The following is an 18,944-nucleotide window of genomic DNA, read 5'->3' as shown; positions in this document are numbered from 1 at the left end:
ACCAGCTAACTACTATAAAAAGACAGTCATCTATGAAATCCTGACAATGAAATCCTAAAATTACTATGTTACTCTGCAATGAGTACAGCAAACAGCACTGTACACTTACTTAAGAGACACTGAGGATCCACCTCCTTATTACCCAAACACCACCACAGAAAATCTTCAGCGAACATAAGTTACAAGTAAGGTCTGGGATGCTACAATTAAGGTCTGAGACTATATAAAAACACTCAGAGAAAGCTTGTGGAGTCTACTACTGTGTTTTCAACCACAGTATTTCCATACAAGAAAAATAATCTTGGCAATTACAGGTACGTTGTCCATACCAGTGGCACACAGCATAACCACCGCAAAAACACTAACATAAAAACCATCACATCATTTGAAACCCAGGATGGTGAGCTTTGGGGATTAGGGGTCAGTCAAAACCTGGCTGCAGCTCTGCAAAAGTTTTAGCAACTACACTGGTGCATTCAAGGAAGAGCTACATTCTGAATCTTCCATGGTTCCACAGGTGGGCCACTTCTTTCCTGAACAAACACCCATCATTTGTAACCATGTCACCCTTTCCTGGTGACGGGCCTGTGTTTCCACTATGCTCACTACTGCAATCACTTCCAGGGTTAACATTACACTGCAGAATGTAATTACCACCCCTTAATGCAATTTAGCAGTTGGAAACCAGCATGCAGTCCAGTGCCACAGGAGTTACACAAGCCACGATTTTAGAACATAACACGGCAAAATAATTCTTTTTATTCATGCCATAGGACTGATCAGCAAATTCTGCAAAGACTTCTCATCTGGATGTTGGTGCTTCCCCAAGGGATGAACTTTATCTCTTGCTGTTTTACCATCCTTAACCAGAAAGGTACTTTTGGCCACTGTCTCCTGTGTGCAGACTGCTCTATATAAACAACAGCTGGTATGCAGCCACGGCCATATCCTAGTGAATCATTTTAGTCTTTTTCCAGCCAGAAGCACAACTGAGTTACAGGAGTAACAAAAACACGGAGAGAATGTGCTTGTCCTCTTGAAAGCCAAGTTCTTCAGGAATAAAGTGGGAGGTGATGGAAACCTCGGTTACACTTCTCTCAGCAACCGGAATCCTTCAAGAAAAGTGATCTCTATTTTCTGAGGAATCACCTCAAACCAATCCATATACTGTTCATAGCATTCCTTCAGGTTTCAGAGAGCCTGAGCGTCGGCAAAACTTCCAGGTTGAGAAGAGTGAGTGTCAGAAGGGCTGAAGAGGAAAAGCACACAACCATCTGGACGGCAGAGCAACGGGGAAGGGCACTGCTCAAGTCGTCAGCCAACAACGGTCGCATCGTCCCAGCAAACCGATTGATTAAAAAGAAGTTTGCAGCAACAGAGTACAGAGGGGAAAACGGAAAAAAGAGAGGGCTGGGGGGGAGAGCCCAACAAATCTTCCGCGAAGGGACAGCCAAGTGTGCAACTGCCTGCACACCCACTGACACGGATTTCAACATGGGGCTGAGGGAGGCCAGCGCAGGCGGCACCCGGGACCAGCCCCATCACGGGCCGGGCCAGCACTCCCCGCACCCCGAGGCACCGCGAATGCCTCACGCTCAGGCGGAGCCTTCTCCCGCCACAGCCCCCCGGGACTCCAGTAGTGCGGCAGCTACGCGGACGGCCGCGTTGCTGCAGCCCCCCGGGACCCTGGTCCGGCGCAAGGGGGACGGCCCGCGGGGGGCTACCGGACGCCCCTAAGGCGGGCTCCCCTCCCTCCGCCCTCCTTGCCGGGCCTGGAGGGCCAGGAAGCCTGGAGCTGGATTTCCAGCCCTCCGCGGCGACTCCCGCCCGGCCCGCGGCGCCTCGGCCCCACCGGCCACCCCGGGGCAGACCCGGCACGGCCAGTCCTGCGCCGCTTACGCGGCCGAGGTCGGGCGGCCCCGGCACCGACACCCCTGGGGGCCGCCACTTCGCCGCCAGGCACTGGCGAACAAAGGGCCGAGGCCCGCCAGGCGCCCGCGGGGAGCCGCGCTGGGGCCGTACTAGCCTCCGCGGAGGGGCCGCCCCCGGCCCTCCGCTTCCCCCTCCCCGCCTAACTCGGCTCCCCCTCAGCAGCGCTGACTACACGCTCCCCGGAGGGCTCTGCCGCTGCCGGTCACCCCTGGCCCCGGTCCCGCCGCCCCGGCGGGGCAGCCCGGACTTTCCCCCTCGCTTTCCAACCCGCTCCGGGAAGCGCCATATTGATCGCGGGCGCCGCTCCCTGCGCCCCTTACCTTGGCAATCGCTTTCTTGTACCGGGTCACTGCTTGCTGGATCAGGCTGAAAACTTTCATGTTCCCGTCCCCGCAGGGCACGACCACCCGCGTCCTCCCGAAGCACACGGTGACTTTCATCCTGCGCGGCCGGGGGCTCCCGCGTCCCTCCGGCCCCGCGCAGCCTTCCTCCTCCTCTTCCTCCTCCTCTCCGCCCTCCGCCACGGCCGACCCGCGACGGGGCGCGGCGCTCAGCCCCCGGCCGCCGCCGCCGGGCTGCTGCTGCGGTCGCCCTGCCTCGGCGGCCGGCCCCGCGAGGGGAGGGCAGCGCCAGACAGCGGGGTGGGTTCTGCCGTCCCGAGGGAGCGCGGCCGAGCGGCGAGCCCGGGGCTGCTCACATGCCGTGGCGCTGCCCGCTGCCTACGGCCACCTGCTCGGCGCCTGCCCCGGCGTGCAGCAGCGGCGGGCGGGGCGGCGGCGGCGCTGCCTCCCCGCTCCGGAGGCGTGGGGCGGGGCGGGGGCAATCGGCCGGCTCCGCGGGGCGCCGGGCAGTGTGGCCGGAGCGGGGGAAACAGACGGTTCCCTTTGAAGAGCGGGCCTAGTTACCGGAGCCAGGTAGCCAGTGGTAGAAGGTCTGGCCTGGCGCTCGGTCCCAACGGGGCGGAGGCGTGCCAGGACCGAGCCCCAGGGTGTGCCGCGGCAGCCACTTTGCTGTGCCTTGCCGGGGCCGAAGCGGCACAAGGAACCGCTTGAGTCCTCGACCCTCAGCCCCCTGGCGCATTTGGGTCCGGGCGGGCGCAGCCTGCGGCCCCTCTGCCTCAAGCACAGGAGTGCAGGGAGGGCAGAGAGAAGGCGCGCGGTAGGCAGCGGCACTTTCTGCTGCCCTCTCGCAGCCTGGGGAGAGGCCACCGCAGTCAGGCGAAAGCGGGTGGTCTTCGGGCACCCCTCGGGTGTATGTTTGCGCAATAGAACCGACGCCGAGAAATGTTCATCGTCAGTAACGTCAGCATCAAGGGCAGCGCCGACATCTGCCCCAAGCCGTTAAAAGTCGAATGGTTTACAGACAGCACCCGCATGTTTTCATGAGGTTTCACTGAGGGCGATGGAGTTGAGCTGCTCACTGGCCCTTCAGCGTGGCCTGACAATATATTTCTTTTGGGTAGAAATAACGGAATAGTTTAAATTAGCTGCAGAGTGAAAGAGTTTATAGGACAAGAAGGCAGGGAGGGGGAAAAAGCTGCCTTTTTTTCTTTTCTTTTTTCTTTTTTTTCCCTCTGAACTTGTACGTAGTACTAGAGGCATGAAGTTCAAGTAAGCTTTATAGCACCTAATGTCTACGTCCTTCTACTACTACAAAGGACACTCCAGCACATCTTCAGTGCTCCCTGGCTGGCAGCTGTCTCAGTTGGCAGTCCACCCTTGTTCCCACAGCAATAGTATTAGCAACTTCAAGAACTCCTAACCCGGTACAAATGGCAAAGCCATCTGTGGTTTAGTAGGTAAGGAGCAGTTAAGGAGCAGAATTAATGGCATTCTTAAAAAATCAAAGGTGACATTATTGACCAGTTAAGGGTAAGGTGGAAATTGCATCCCTTGCCCTTTATGTTCCACTTAGCAGTTTTCAGAGAAGGAAAATGAAGTAGAATTTCTATTAGTTTGGTCCTATATGTATCTAATACAATTTAATGGAAAAATATTGAACTTCTCCTGCTAATTGCAGTTTGAGAAAGCTTTTTTGATACTGACAATACCAAACAATCCATCTGTTGACCTGCAGATAATGCTAAGCTTAGATGTTAATTTTATTACCATTACTCACCTGAGTTATCTGAACTAATAATGGTGAAGATCTCAATGCTCTATGAAAAACAATACATCTGTCTGTTAAAGTAGAAAAGAAGCACATTTGCCATGTTCTAGTATTTATCATATCCCCAGTGTTCTCTTACGTGGAATAAAGGTAGAATGAAGGAATTCAGAAAGGTAGAAATTAAACAGAACTGGAGTAAACAGTTTACAGTTCATGACTGAGACAACTGAGCACGCTCTGCATTTTTATGACCATAGCTCACCAAATCTATTATTGTGAAATGTCAAAAAGCAATGTTAACTTTCTGTTTCTGTACTTTCTGGGTGATCACAAGAGTAACTGGGAACATACTTGAAAGGATGAAAGAGGTATAAATCCCTGGTTTAACAGACATCACATGAGAAACTTACAGAAACAGCTGTAAAAATGTTAACTCCACAGAGACTCTTCGAGGCTGTCTCTAACAAGCAATTTAACAGAGGCACAGACCCTGTAATGTTCAACATTGTACTTCAGTTGTCATTTGCATTTATCTGCTGAAACATAATGTTGCATATCAGGAACTTCACCACTGCTTTAAGACTTATTAGATCCAGTTACTGGTTGACAGTAATTATTTCACTGTTCAGACACCACTACAGGTTTTTCGTGTTTTTCTGGGATTTAATTCCTGCTCTTAGTGTCTTTAGTAAGTTTCTTGGCAGATTTCCCAGCGGCTCTAACATCTTCTAAAAAAACATACATATATACACATATAAAATGGTTTTAAAATCAATATTGACAGTTTTTCTATAAAATATGTAAAATTAGACACTTCAGTAGTGAAGTACAAAGAAAAGAAGTTTTTTCCTGGGATCTGATTTAAGGCCAAAGCTTGAACACTCCCACACAAATAGTGATAGTACTGACAGGAATGAGGACCTCTGTCTCTTTCCCACTAGACACATACAACTTACACATACACCCTTGTGAAAACGTTTTGAGCAGAGTTTACCAAGCACAGTGTTTGTTGATGGCTTAGGAGGAAGAGTGAGCTTTAACAAACAGATGTAACAAGCATGTGAGATTGTCCAAGGTCTTATTATGTAAGATAAATGAAGTATAAAACATTATTATAAGAGATTATGAGAAAAGGATTATACTAATCAGGAGAGAAATTGGCAAGAGTTGCTAGTTTACAAAAATTACAATTACTTTGCATGTACTTAACAAGAGGACACCATGCTGCAGTATGGGTGGCTTGGATCTCCTTCTGGATGTTGAGCTTCTCTGAGCTAATATACTATAGAATCCGACCATTTGTTAACCAGTACATTGCTGGAAGGTTTCCATTTAGAGGCAATTATCTGTCTGGCAGGAAGAAGTAGGAGATGGAGCATGGGATGGAGAGAATCAAAGCTTGAGATCTCCAGTTGATTAATATTGAAGTTCTGTTCAAAAAGGCCACCAGGTTGAAACCCCTTCTGTCAACATTGCAAACATGCAAGGAGTGAGAATCATGTAAGTCAATGCCAATTACTAGAAATCATTTTTATCTGGGTGCTAAAAATACTCAGGCAATAGAATGCTGCTGATTTCCAGAGCTATTTCACAGTTCATCCTGCCTTTATATCAAAGAAATTCTCTGGAATAATTTTTAATATGTTGGGGGTTAGTAGTTTGTTCATGGCATGCAGATCATGGAAACCTAGAGGTCTTTTCCAACCTGGTTAATTCTGTGGTTCTGTGATCATAGAGCCATAGAATGACAGGGTCTGGAAAGGATGGTTGCAGTGGTTGCAGAAGTCAGCACTGGGTCCATCTAACCCAGTGTCTGTCAGGAGGTATAGGCTGGATGTTAGGAGGAAGTTCTTCACAGAGTGATTTCCCATTGGAATGGGCTGCCCAGGGAGGTGGTGGAGTCACTATCCCTGGAGGTGTTCAAGAAAAGCCTGGATGAAGCACTTAGTGCCATGGTCTAGTTGACTGGATAAGGCTGAGTGATAGGTTGGACTGGATGATCTTGGAAGTCTCTTCCAACCTAGTTGATTCTATGAATCTTACCAAGATAATATGCATGCCTGTAACTCTTTGAGATCTTTCTGTGAATAGCTTTGTAACCATAGGAGCCAGATGACTTTTTTACCATTTTATTCTGTGATTTTTTTTCTTTACATACTGATGGTGCTTACACAAAGGAGAAAGACAATGCTTCCTGATAGCATGTTTTATGAATGAGACAATCGTTAAAACTCATCAAGTCATTGTGGCCAGCTCTGGTCTGGAAAAAAAAATAAATAGACAAAACCCAAGGATGAATAAAAAGAAATATTTTATAGCACCTCTCAAAAGAGGCTGGGATTTGGGGAATGGGAAGTCCTCACATCATTAAAAAGTAGTTACCAAACTGCACAGGTATTAATGTCAGACTCAGGAGATGCTGAAGCACGAAGTTTGGGAAGACAAGAATTCTTCTTGGTGGTAAAACAGAATGGAGAAATTGTAGCAAAGAAGAGTCTGTTATTTTGAGGGAAAGCCACAAGGCTGTTGGCCTTTCCAAGGGCTGAATCTATGCCTCAAGCAACTTCAGGCAGCAAAAAGGTTAGGGTTAAAGAACGAGTAGAGGTGAAAGTGCTGATTTTTGTCTGCCTCCATCCAGGTCTTAAGCTACTTTTTAAAAGAACTATTTTCAAGGATTGTAAATATTTTCCTTAACTAGAAGCAGCTCTGCAGACTTCTGCTGCAACAAATGTGTTTGCTTTGGGATTATTAGCCCAGTTATTCCCATAGTCTGCCATCAGCTGTAGTTTCAGCAAGCTTTCCAGAGGAAAGGAAAGGAAAAGGAAGAAGGGGAATAGTGAATGTCAGCAGCTGAGATCAGAAAATCCCCACAGAATTTCACAGGACAAAGAAAGAGCACTTTTACAGATTTGGAATTTTATCCCTGCCCAATTTCAAAGAGCAGCTCCAGACATTCAGTCACCAGAGCTTCCCAACAACAACTATGGGATGAAAAAAAGCACAATCTCAATGTTTTTCAGCGTGGAACAAACTAGATAATTGAAGTAGAAAAGTCATTGCTGCCTATCCCTATAATATTGAACACAAACATATCATTAGGAAAATTACATTTTTATCAACTTTTCAATTACCAGTAATTAACAGTAAAGCTGTTAAAAATACTAGAACTTTAGGGATTTTATGACCACTAGAAGAAACTGAGGTGAATGTGGTTGATTTACAGAAGACTGAACTGCAGGCTATTTGCAGAATAAATGACTTAAAGACTCTATGACATGCATTTCAGTTTTATCTTTGGGCTTTGAGAAATTTGATGCTTTTCTAAAAATATCAGAGGTTACTTCTCATCTCAGTCTTCATCTTCAAAAACTACTCAAAGGCTGGGCAGGGCCATGAAGATGATCATGGGGCTGAAGCAACTCTGCTTCAAGGACAGGCTGAGGGAGGTGGGGTTGTTCAGCCTGGAGAAGAGAAAGCTCTGCAGAGCTTTAATAGAAGCCTGCCAGTACCTGAAGGGAACAACAAGAAGGCTGCAGAGAGGCTGCTTGCAAGGCCTGCAGTGACAGGACAAGGGCAATGGTTTGAAATGAGGGAAGGGCAGATTTAGACTGGGTGTTAGAACAAGTTCTGCACTATGAGGGTGGTAAAACACTGGAGCGGATTGCCCAGGGAGGCAGTTGAGGCCCCATCCCTGGAGCTACTCAAGGTCAGGCTTGACAAGGCTCTGAGCAATCTGATCTAGTGGAGGATGTCCCTGCTGACTGCAGCAGAGCTGGACTAGATGACCTTTGGAGGTGCCTTCCATCCCAAACCATTCTATGATTTTATGTTTCCCCTCCCCTTTCTTTCTGCTGTCCAGAAGTTTGCTCTTTGCTTTTCATCCAGCCTTTCAGTTATCAGTGAAGATTCTGACACAGATTTCCAAACTCTGAGGCACAGAATACAGGATTCCAGCAACTAAAAAGGCCTGTGGAGTTTATTCACTGACTTCTGCGGGCTTTGGATCAGGCCCTTGGGCTTTATCTACCCTACTCAAATAATGCATAAACAATATCAACACAGAGCTATAGTACTGGGCTCTGTTTGTCGAATACTTGCCAGAGCTGGAATTAATTCAAATACTGTCAGAGGAACCCATTTGCTGAGGAGAAGCTGTGCCAAATCATTTGCCACAATCAGGTTTTATCTATTGATGAGCATTCCTGAAAAAATACCTTCCTGTGACACGAAGAGGAACACCCACGGGGTATGTGAGTCTAAAGGCCCATCAAAACATGATAGCACATATATTCCACCAGACAAATTATTCATGTGGTTTATAAGCATGCTAATAATATGCTTCTCAGCTGGTGTTCCTCTGAGGGATCTGTGTTTAATTTCTCACCCACTTCTCAACCTTGTTGGGCTGAAAGGGAATGGGGGAATGTTATGGCTTTGGATGGCAAGTTATCATCTTGATGATTGCAGAAAATACTGATAAAGCTTGAGAGGAGATACGTCCTCTGCTCAGTTTCTCCCTGTGTTGAGGGTAACAGAGAGGGCTACATGGAGTAAGGATGTTGCAGCAGAGGCTTTCCAATTTGCACAGGAATTTAAAGGGATATAAACACAGGCATGCACTTGGAACACGTTCATCTCTGTTACATATGGAGTTAAATGCACTCCTGCTGCTACTCGTGCTGATAACACACACTATCTATCACTCCTGCATAAATATTTGCTCCTGAGCAAAGTCCCCTAGCACCTGCAGAACCCCTTCTCTAGTGCACAGGCCAGTGGAGGAGTGTCAAATCATGGAAAAGCTGCAGGAAATTAATTACCTGATTCCTTGTAGGGAGTGTGACCAGGATACAGGTGGTCACCTTCACTGCTACTGCAAAAGCACTTTCTGACAACTTCCAAAACTTTCCAGACATATGCTATGACCAGACTGGAGTACTTCTGAGCATTTCCTAGCTCCCTTTAAAGAGAAATGGGGGGAAAGCAGAAAGCTGAGATGTTCTTAAATTGCTTTTAAGATTTTTCAATGTCTTTCTTAGAAAAAAATGAAATAAGGAAAAAAGAATCCAGAAGAGGGGACACATGATCTCTTTCCTACCTTTCTCCCATTCTGCTTTCATAAACCTCAAAATGTCTTTTCTTCTCCTCTTTCTCTGCTTTATTCTCCTTTCCATACCCAAGCCCACTTCTTTCATCTCACATCCTTTTATTGCCTTCCCTCCTCCTGTCTTCCTTAAAAGTATTTGCAGCTGCTGATACCAGTAAAAAGAAACCTCAGATGAAATAAGAGAAGTCCCATGAGCTAAAATCCATGACAGATTGTCACACACCAGCAGTAATGTATTTTATCCAGGACAGAAAAGATGATGACAGTAAATAAGTTTTCCAATATTCAGTGCACTGCTTTACACCATAAGGATATTTTATTCCTTCACAAAAGCAGCCCAACATTTAAAATCTGTCATCAAAACCAAGCTGCCTTTTCCAATCCAAAGCTGCCTAACTAGCCTTGGCACACATAGGACATGAAGTCCACCACGATGCAAGAGGCAAGAAGAGCTGAAATTAGTGGCAACAACAAAATCACCTTATAAGATCACTTTCTGCTTTTAATCTGTTGATGACTGCACTAAGGCATGGAGTACAGCACACTGCAGGAGCGTCTCTCTGGAGCAGCTTGAGAGCCACTGCTCAATGCCAAAAAAGTCTTCACTCAGGTCTCATCTTGTTTCATTGAGCAAAAAGACATCCTCTATAACAGGCCCTTCAGCAACTGACATTCCAGGACTCAAAGAAACAGCAGTAGGATTTCTCACATGTTAAAATTACAGAATGGTCTTTGAGCATACCTGAGCAGAGGTCCTGCTGCCTTCTCCAGGGGCTGTGTGTTTAGATGTGAGAACAGAATTTAGAGCAGATTAACTCAAGCACCCAAACCAAAACAGATAGGTCAGACAGACAAGATTAGCTCTACCAATCTTCCTGCTGCTGAGGAATTACCAGTTAAGGAGCCTTCTAATTTGCCAGAAGTTCACACTGTGGCTCCACAGTAATCTAGCTGACACTGCAATCATCCATCATGGCATCTGTTCTGGGATTTCAGTGTATCCCAGGTTTAATAGCTGTTCCCTCACAGGGAGATAAATGAGCTTTCTACATGCCTTAGAAATATTTTCTACTGTTTGTTTTCTCTTTTGGAAACAAACAAAACCCAATCAAAACTCAACTTCTTGCTAAGAAATTATTCAGAACTTACATCACAAGTTGATGATATCAAATGCAGTGCCCTGCTAACACAGGATATTGTTTAATGCAGAAAAACGATGGAAATAAGAGCTACAAGTTGGGTGAGCATGTGCATATATACCCACATTGGCTGCCTTTCTGGTGCTACAGAAATTACAAACACACAACCTCACTTGAAATCCAGGGAAGCCATCAAAGATCTCTAATTAGAGCTATGCTATTGGAAGAGGTCAATAATTAAAATTAGCTAGAGGCAAACAGCTGTGTTCTGTAAGGGAAAACAATTTCTTCCCACCCTGTTAAAGCAGTAACACACTAGGCAGAGAGGATTGATTTGGTACAGGATTTTGCAAATGCATTTTCTTGCAAGATTTATCAATATGCTGCTGAAGTTTTCAGGTTTGGGTTTTTTTTTTCCTTCCAGAATCCAATACCTATTCCAGCACACACCCCAAAAAAGGAGCAAACTGAATGCTGCTTTCTCTATTTTCCACTCAAAATAGATTTTAGAAGTCTAAAACAGCTGAGCAGAAATTCAAACAGCACCCATATTTTCTACTTCTTGCTGTTGCAGAGAGCATCTGCAATGGACATTGGTACATTAAAGCTGTAGAAAAAGAGTCTACCCAGCTTGGGGCTTTTCTCCACTTTGCTCCTGGGGATGGCTGATCTCATGTTACAAATGGCCAGATGACACACTCTGAATCACTGCAGTTCAGAGTGTGCTGTCCAAAGACAACCTGAAATGGCCAATAAATTGCAACACTTGGAGAACTGTCTTTCATGTTGCAAAGTTATCCCTATCCACAGCAGGACTGACAGTGGCCACCATTTACAGCTCTGGGCCACTTGTGTCACGAGTCCACTCTGCTGTCTGTTGAGGACTGCCCGGTTGTGCCTTTGAGACTCCTAGCTCTGATGTGCAGCCCTGCTCATTGCAGCGGTTCAGGGAGCCATTACGCAGACCATGTTCTGGCTGGAGCTTCCCACACAGCTTTCAGCTCTGTGGTGCAGGCAAAACAGAAGGTGCTTGAGAGCCATCTATGTAAATCTATCTATCCACTTTTCCTGAAACACTAAATTCTCACCACCTACCATCTGGAGATCTCAGTTTGGTTTAGATATAGGAGGGACTTTTAGCATATTTCATTAGTGTATTCTTGACAGTCTCAAATTGTGCCAGGGAAAGTATAGGCTGGATGTTAGGAGGAAGTTCTTCACAGAGAGAGTGATTGGCATTGGAATGGGCTGCCCAGGGAGGAGGTGGAGGCACTGTCCCTGGAGGTGTTCAAGAAAAGACTGGATGAGGCACTTAGTGCCATGGTCTAGTTGATTGTCTAGGGCTGAGGGATAGGTTGGACTGAGTGATCTTTGAGGTCTCTTCCAACCTGCTGGATTCTGTGATTCTATGATTGATTCTATGATTCTGTGATTGATTCTATGACCCTTGCCTTTGCCTGTTCTCTGAGGTTTGCGCTGGTCTTTGCTGAGTGAATAACTGTAAGCAAAGAATTCAAACACTTTCATATCTCTTTTTTTTTTTTCCTATTAGTGATGTTCTGGAAGGAGCTTAAATGTTTTTACAGTGCCCACATTCAAGGAAGAGCCTATCTCTGCATGTTTTCTCACACCAAGGTCCTTACCTGCACCCAAGAGGCATTGGCAAAATATTTATGATACAGATTTAGCACATAATTTTGTATTTTTAAAACAAGGAAGCAAACAAAAAGACCTGAATACAGTCACATATATATATTTTTTTTAATCCACAACCAAGAAGTGAATTTGAGTGCCTGTATAGGTGTAAGAGTGAAATTGTAAGGGTAAGACAGTCACTGTGAGTGCGCATACATTGTGTATGAGCCTCGAATTGCTCCAAGGGAGGTTTAGACTGTTTGTTAGGAAAAAATTATTCACCAAAAGGGTTGTCAAGCCCTGGAGCAGGCTGCCCAGGGAAGTGGTTGAGTCGCCATCCCTGGAGGTATTTAAAAGATGTACAGATGTGGCGCTTAGTTTAGTGGTTTAGTGGGACTTGGCAGTGCTAGGTTTACAGTCAGACTAGACGATTTTAAAGGTCTTTTCCAACCTAAATGATTCTATGATTCTATATGATTTATGTCAGTACTTAGCCTCCTAATGTTTGCTTTGAATTATATGCCAGCCACAAGGCCCACTGCTCAGCCAGAATCATTTTGGCAGCCTAGTAAATTAAGACTCTCACCAGGAAGCTGTGTGCGAGGGATTTCTTCTGACAAATCTCAGTTTGATCTCATTCTCTCTTAGTCCAAAGCTTTCTACTGATGCACCTCGCTGTGGTCTTTCTCAGACAAGAAACAGTTACTGTATGTAGACCTCACCCTTCTCCTGTACTTCAAGGCACTCTGTTCTGCACGAAGCAATTAGCTGAACTCGTTCTTCCCTTGCAGTTACTGCAACTTTGCATTCCTTGCAGTTCATCATAAAAATATTTTACATATTCTGCCCATCTTTATGAGACATCTTCTTTCATTCTTAATTGTCCTGCAATGAACATACTCCCTTGCCTCTTTTTTTTTAGTGTCTCAAGCTTTTAAGATATGATGACTTATCCTAACTCATTGCATGTTTCTCTGTGTCATCAGATCTTAATTTCCTCTATCCCCTTTGCCTTCTTTTCACATTTTCTGAATTGCTTATGTAATATTGATAGTCCTTTCTTTTTCTATTTTTGTGTTTCCTCTGCATATACTGATCCATGATATCTTCAATAATTCACAGCTGCTTACTAAAAAAACTCTTTTCATCCCTAGTGCAAAGAAAAACACATGCTCAGCTGAAGGATGTGAGAAGCGTGTAGAAAAAGCCCTTGAAGGAGTTTCTTTTTGCTAACGTTGCCTCTCGATCATCCCTGTCACGATTTCTCTTTCTGTTCATCTTCTTTAATGCAGCCCTTGGCAGTTTTCTCCTCTCAAAATGTTTCTTGCAACTAATCACCAGAGCTGAGAAATAACCATCCCCACAGCGAGCCACAGTCCGCCCGGGTCTCAGATTTCTTCAGCCACTAAAGAAGAGGCAAAGCTCTCCTCTAATCACAGTGCCCGCAGAAGGGGCAAGAATTACAAGATAGCCAAATGCATGGGCTGAGCTTTCCCTGAGGCAGCACAGGTGGGGGACGGCAGGATGCAACCCTTGCCTCTGTAAATACTGCAGGATGCACATTAGGAGGCTTTTCTCACCAGTGCTCGTGGAACTAACTGTAAAGCACTGTCTTAGTATGTGGGAAGCCCCAGGTAATTTCAGTGATGGTGAAAGGTGCCAGACCTATCAGACATGGAAGACGTTGCTCTAGGTTTTGCTTGTGTAGTGCTTTACACCTATGACAAGTCAATGTAAAACACCACTGCTGGTCGGTTGAATAATTGCTAGCACACTTGTTTGGCAGCGCTAATGACAAGGCAAAGTTTTCACATAACAGGCACAGCATAAGCAGAGGGATTAGCAGCATCATTTTGCTGGTGTCTGCCAATTTGCTTTGCAGTCAGCAGTTCCACGCATGCAAAATTATTCAACGTATCTTTGATGCCACAACGAAGCAAATTAAGAAGCTTTCTGGTGCTCCAAAGCAGGGGAGTCATTCATTTGTTATTGGACAGCACTGCACAAACACACCCAGCTCCAAACAGCCCTGTGCTGTATCTGCTCTGAGACAAAAACTTGGGTTTGAGTATTTATGACTCTGGAAATGCTTAGGGGAAAAGCACATTGTGTTATCTTACTAACTAGAGACAGTCACTGAAAACTCTGTTCATTTCTTAGCTCCCCCCATGGTATTTTAATAATTGCAGTGAAATCCTAAACTAACTATGTCCCATGCAGTGTGTTCTTGTTTTGTTGAACTCTGTGGACTTTGTCTAAGGGCAGAGAATATTTTGTTATTGTGCTCTGTAGCTTCCACTGGTCAAACGACACCACTCAGCCTCCGGTTCTGTTTGGGATTGTCACTCAAAGCCTTTCTTACATGAAATGCAAGACATTTCAGTTTCACCAGTGACAGCAGACAACGTTGGTGGTCGTTTTCACTAAAGGTATGCCCAGGACAGAGCCCTCAGTCCAATGGCTTTGCCTTACAGGGGAGCTTGCACAGTGATGCACCATTTCCAGATGAACTTCAGTGTTGACAGTGGAATGGAACGGATCCATTGTGAGCCTGATGTGCCTTCATACCGCAGAAAAACTCGGCTCACTGCCACCAAGTCACGAGGCTCAGGCTCATACTCATGTTTGAATATCTGCTCTGAGGACTGCGCTGCCTGCACAGGAGTAACACATCCAGGCAGCCCTGCCCTCCCTGGAGGCAGACGTTCCTCTGGACTCCAGTGCTTTGCTCCTGGAGGTGCCTAATCTTGTCCACGCTTCCAACTTCCACCAGCACAGACTTTCTCAACAGTCATCTTATGGAAGCTTTTATCTGTTCTATTCTCACCTGATGATGAAAGAGACCTGGTACAGCATGGCTATCCTTGAGAAAACACCGCAGAACGCCTCCCTGCCCAGAATTCTAGTCTATTATCTCAAGTATCTCCTTTTTCCTCCTGCAATCCACAGAACAACAGTGATTCCCTCAGGCTGACAGAACCAGTTTTCTTCTTCCTCTTGATGTCTGCCTCCCTGGCCAAGACTTTTCTGCCAAAAGTAACGTTGACGCAGATTTTAGACTCCCCTTCTTCCCTACCTGCCTGCTCCCACATCTTCCTGCCACTGCAATGGCTACTCTTTTAGCTTTGTTAACATCTGTAATCAAGTGGCCTGAGTATCAAGAGTCACTTCATGACCAGTAGACTCCATTAGATATGTCATCATCCAAAACAGAGACCTTTATAAAAGGATTGTTAGTAGCATTTTGTGATATCTGATATGTCTTAGAGGGATAGGAAGTTTGTGAAGCTGAGAGAACAAGTGATAGGAGAACATAAAAATGTATGGCCCTGAGAAAAAGCCTCACAAATAGACTTGAGTGAGCCTGAAACAGGATTTAGATCTGAGGAACTGCTGCTGCTTAAGATCTACCCTATATTAATGGAAAATAGGGCTTTGATTATAAACAAACAGGACTGTGCCACAGACACGCCTGATTTCATCACCAGTTTTTCATCAGAACATGGAATAACCCACAGCACTGAACTTGACTGTTCATGCCAAACAGAAGAGCCCAACGAGCTTAAAACATAGATAACTGTGCAAATAATAAAGATCCTGAGCAGTAACCTCGATCTGGGCAGCTTTCAGGTTAGTTTAAAAGATGAGTAACTACTTTGCTCAGCCTGTTTTGGGATCCAAAGGGAGCTGGTAGAATAAATTCAGCTCTGGAAGCCAAGGGCAAAGAAACAATGTGGGGAACAAAATGAAAGTTACCTTGTGAATGGCAAGTTTTGGCTTGCTCTTAACTGCAGTAATAAGAGAGCAAAGTGATTCACTCTGGCAAAGTTTTCCAGCTTGAGGAGCTTGCAATAGTGTGACCGCCCACCACAATCACTGCCTGCCAGTGAGCTCAGGAAGGGGGGCTGGGGCAGCCAGGGAGGGTTAAGGTGATAGAGAGAAGGTGGAAATGGAAAGCTCATTCTCAGCAAAGGAGAGATAAACGACAGCTGGCTAGGGAAAAGGTAGTAGCAACAGCATTGCAGTCTTGTAAAAACAAAATTGAGTAATGAAGATTTGTTCTGTGATAGAAAAAATGTTCTGTTTTTTTCCCAGCAGCTGGGAGATGGATGTTGATGTGCCCCATGTAGCACTGCACCTCGGAGGCGCTGCCAGGTGACTACAGAAAGGCTTTGTTTTGTGAGCTGTTGAGAGAAGGTGCATATCAGAGATGGGTAAGAAGGGCCGAGCAACTTACCTGGGGCAGGCTAGTCACAGAGTGAAAACAAACCCAAACCAACCCCGATTCTGATTTACTGCCTGAGTGTGGTTAATATTTATCTAGATGTTCAAACTGGATATCAGATTGCACCTTATAAAAAGGTGGCCAGTTGCAGCAAGATTTTTCAGCTAAACTGTTAGGAGTTTTCAAGTACAGACATGCTGCTGCAGCTTAAAAGGAAAGCTACAGAACAGCAGGTCTCCTTATTGTCACTTAAATAAAACCTCCAACACAGTTAATTGTGTGTTTGTATGTCTAACTTTGTCAAAACGTGTGTAATAGACATTTTATTATTTCCATCTATATTTAGTCATAGAATCATAGAATCACAGGATCACAGGATCACAGGATGTTAGGGGTTGGAAGGGACCCAAGGAGATGATCGAGTCCAACCCCCCTGCCAGAGCAGGACAATACTATCTAACACAGATCACAGAGGAACACATCCAGACAGGCCTTGAAAGTCTCCATAGGAGACTCCACAACCTCTCTGGAGAGCCTGTGCCAGTGCTCTGTGACACTTACAGTAAAGAAGTTGCCCCTTGTGTTGAGGCAGAACCTCTTTTGATGCAATTTACACCCACTGCTCCTTGTCCTATCCCAGGGAGCAGTGAGCAGAGCCTGTCCCCCACTTCTGGCCAGCCCTCAGATACTTATAAACATTTATCAAATCCCCTCTAAGTCTTCTCTTCTCCTGAATCATAGAATTAACCAGGTTGGAAGGAGACCTCCAAGATCATCCAGTCCAACCTAGCACCCAGCCCTAGCCAGTCAACTAGACCATGGCACTAAGTGCCTCATCCAGGCTTTTCTTCAATACCTCCAGGCATGGTGACTCCACCACCTCCCTGGGCAGCCCATTCCAATGCCAATCACTCTCTCTGGCAACATCTTCCTCCTAACATCCAGCCTAGACCTCCCCCAGCACAACTTGAGACTGTGTCCCCCTGTTCTATTGCTGGTTGCCTGGTAGAAGAGACCAACCCCACCTGCCTACAACCTCCTCTCAGGTAGTTGTAGGTAGCAATGAGGTCACCCCTGAGCCTCCTCTTCTCCAGGCTATTTAGGGGGGCATGCTAAGCTCTTTTCCTTTGTTTTGGTTATTGTGATTTCCCCAATTGCTTATCACCAAAATTACACTTATTTTTCCCTCAGGCATTTTTCTTCTTTCTTTTTATTCTGTAATTTAATGACCACAAAATTACATGAGCTTAACTACAGAAAGATTAATTTTAGGTTGCAACTGTTTCATCTTGCTTGGATGTTTCTCTCAGTAGGCCATCTGTGTTTGATAGTGTGATACCTGCAGTTCATTCACCTTTCTTCAGAGTAACATTTAGTGGTTTCAACCCTTTCCAGTATGTAAACCTCTAAAAAGGTATCAATGAGTCTTTTGACCCATAAAAATGTGAAGCCTGCTGGCAATAAGCAGGTTTTCTTAGTTAATGCTTCTCAGTGGTAGCATCTCAGAGGTCCATAGAGCACAAGCTTAAAGCTACTGAAAGCCTCCACCACTGGCACAAACTTAGTCTGCCTGTTGTGCCAGTGAGCCTGACTTTAACTCTTCTTGTACTAATAAACAACACTGAAGCTGTGGGTGACATACAGCCTGCATATACATACAGCCTGCATATACACACAGCATGGGACACCTGTGAAATGCATAGGCTGTGTGAAACAGAAGCTGATCAGAACAGTAGAGAGGCTCTTGTTTAATGAAGGTATGAAGAAATACCAAGGCCAACAGCTGCATCCAAAACTCAGCTGTCTAACTCCTTCCCTCAGGAGATTCCACCTCAATGTGAGCAGAAACTTCTTTTCAGTGAGAGTGACAGAGCACTGGAGCAGGCTACACAGAGAGGTTGTGGAGTCTCCTTCTCTGGAGACTTTCACAGCCCATCTGGATGTGTTCCTGTGGGACCTGCCCTAGGTGAACCTGCTCTGGCAGGGGGGTAGGACTGGATAATCTCTGTTGGTCCCTCCTAACCTCTAACATCCTGTAATCTTGTGATTCCTTCCAGTACATCTGTGGGAAGAACTGGCCACACTTGAGTGTAAATAGTTGAGCAAGAACCATTTTACAGCTTAGATGTATGAAGGTTGACTGCAGCTTGGGAAGGCAAGCTTGTGGAAGTGAGATTTTCTCCTTCTGCAGCCTGCCTGAGCCTCCGGCCCTAAGCAAGGGGTTTTTTCAAGCATTGCTCATGCCCAAGGAAGAGGGAGCTCAGAGTGAGCCACACCCACAGATTTTGGGTGAACAGCCTCATTTGAAGGGAAAAAAGAAAAAAAAAGGAAAGAAAAAAGGAGTTGAACCCCCTGATATTTCAGAAGATCCTGGACACTGTCACGGATGATTTTCTTCTCAGATGGCAGCTGATAAGTTTAGTTCTTCTCTGATAAGTTTAGGCAGCTCTTTGCTGGTACAGCTGCTGCCAGAGGAGCTATAATTTCTTAATATCCTCCACCAAGGAGCTGTGGTGTTAACACAACAGAAGATGAGAAAATGCAGTTGTAGAGCAGGCAGATGTAACCCGAGGCTAAGGAGGCAGCCGCTCAGGGCACCTTCGGTAAAGTGGCCCCAGAGGAACGCTGGAACCAGCATGCTCAGGAGCAGGTGGGATGTGACCCTCCCTGCTGAAACCAGAGTTTCTGTCCACCTGCTCAAACATCTAAAGACTCACTCAGACCTCAGCTGTGTGCTGAGGCCAAGCAAGGCAGAAAAACAAACCCAGGGGATCTCATGTGTGCCATTGACTTCTGA

General features: G+C 45.7%; 1 protein-coding gene and 1 long non-coding RNA gene across 18 annotated transcripts in view; both read right to left on the bottom strand.

Moving 5' to 3' along the window:
• The window catches only part of PARD3 (par-3 family cell polarity regulator), a 456,724-nt gene extending 453,484 nt beyond the window's left edge, over positions 1-3,240 (bottom strand). For 5 of the 17 annotated variants that reach the window (XM_064162587.1, XM_064162590.1, XM_064162592.1 and 2 more), the window contains exon 1: positions 2,253-3,238. In XM_064162587.1, the coding sequence (XP_064018657.1) occupies positions 2,253-2,372 (120 nt within the window). In that variant the 5' untranslated portion in view covers positions 2,373-3,238. Of the gene's footprint in view, positions 1-2,252 lie in introns of all 17 variants that reach the window. The other 12 variants (XM_064162588.1, XM_064162593.1, XM_064162601.1 and 9 more) reach the window with 7 other exon arrangements.
• Positions 3,241-6,154: 2,914 nt separating this feature from the next.
• On the bottom strand, positions 6,155-9,000 carry LOC135185824 (uncharacterized). The gene is made up of 2 exons (XR_010306640.1): positions 8,862-9,000; positions 6,155-6,301 (listed from the first exon to the last, which is right to left on the bottom strand). It is a non-coding gene; the product is annotated as an uncharacterized LOC135185824 (long non-coding RNA).
• Between the last annotated feature and the right edge of the window lie 9,944 nt (positions 9,001-18,944).

The sequence above is a fragment of the Pogoniulus pusillus genome, chromosome 23 (genome assembly GCF_015220805.1).
Source record: "Pogoniulus pusillus isolate bPogPus1 chromosome 23, bPogPus1.pri, whole genome shotgun sequence".
Taxonomy (NCBI): domain Eukaryota; kingdom Metazoa; phylum Chordata; class Aves; order Piciformes; family Lybiidae; genus Pogoniulus; species Pogoniulus pusillus.
Note: the sequence above shows the minus strand (reverse complement) of the source record. Positions and strands in the feature narration are given on the sequence as shown.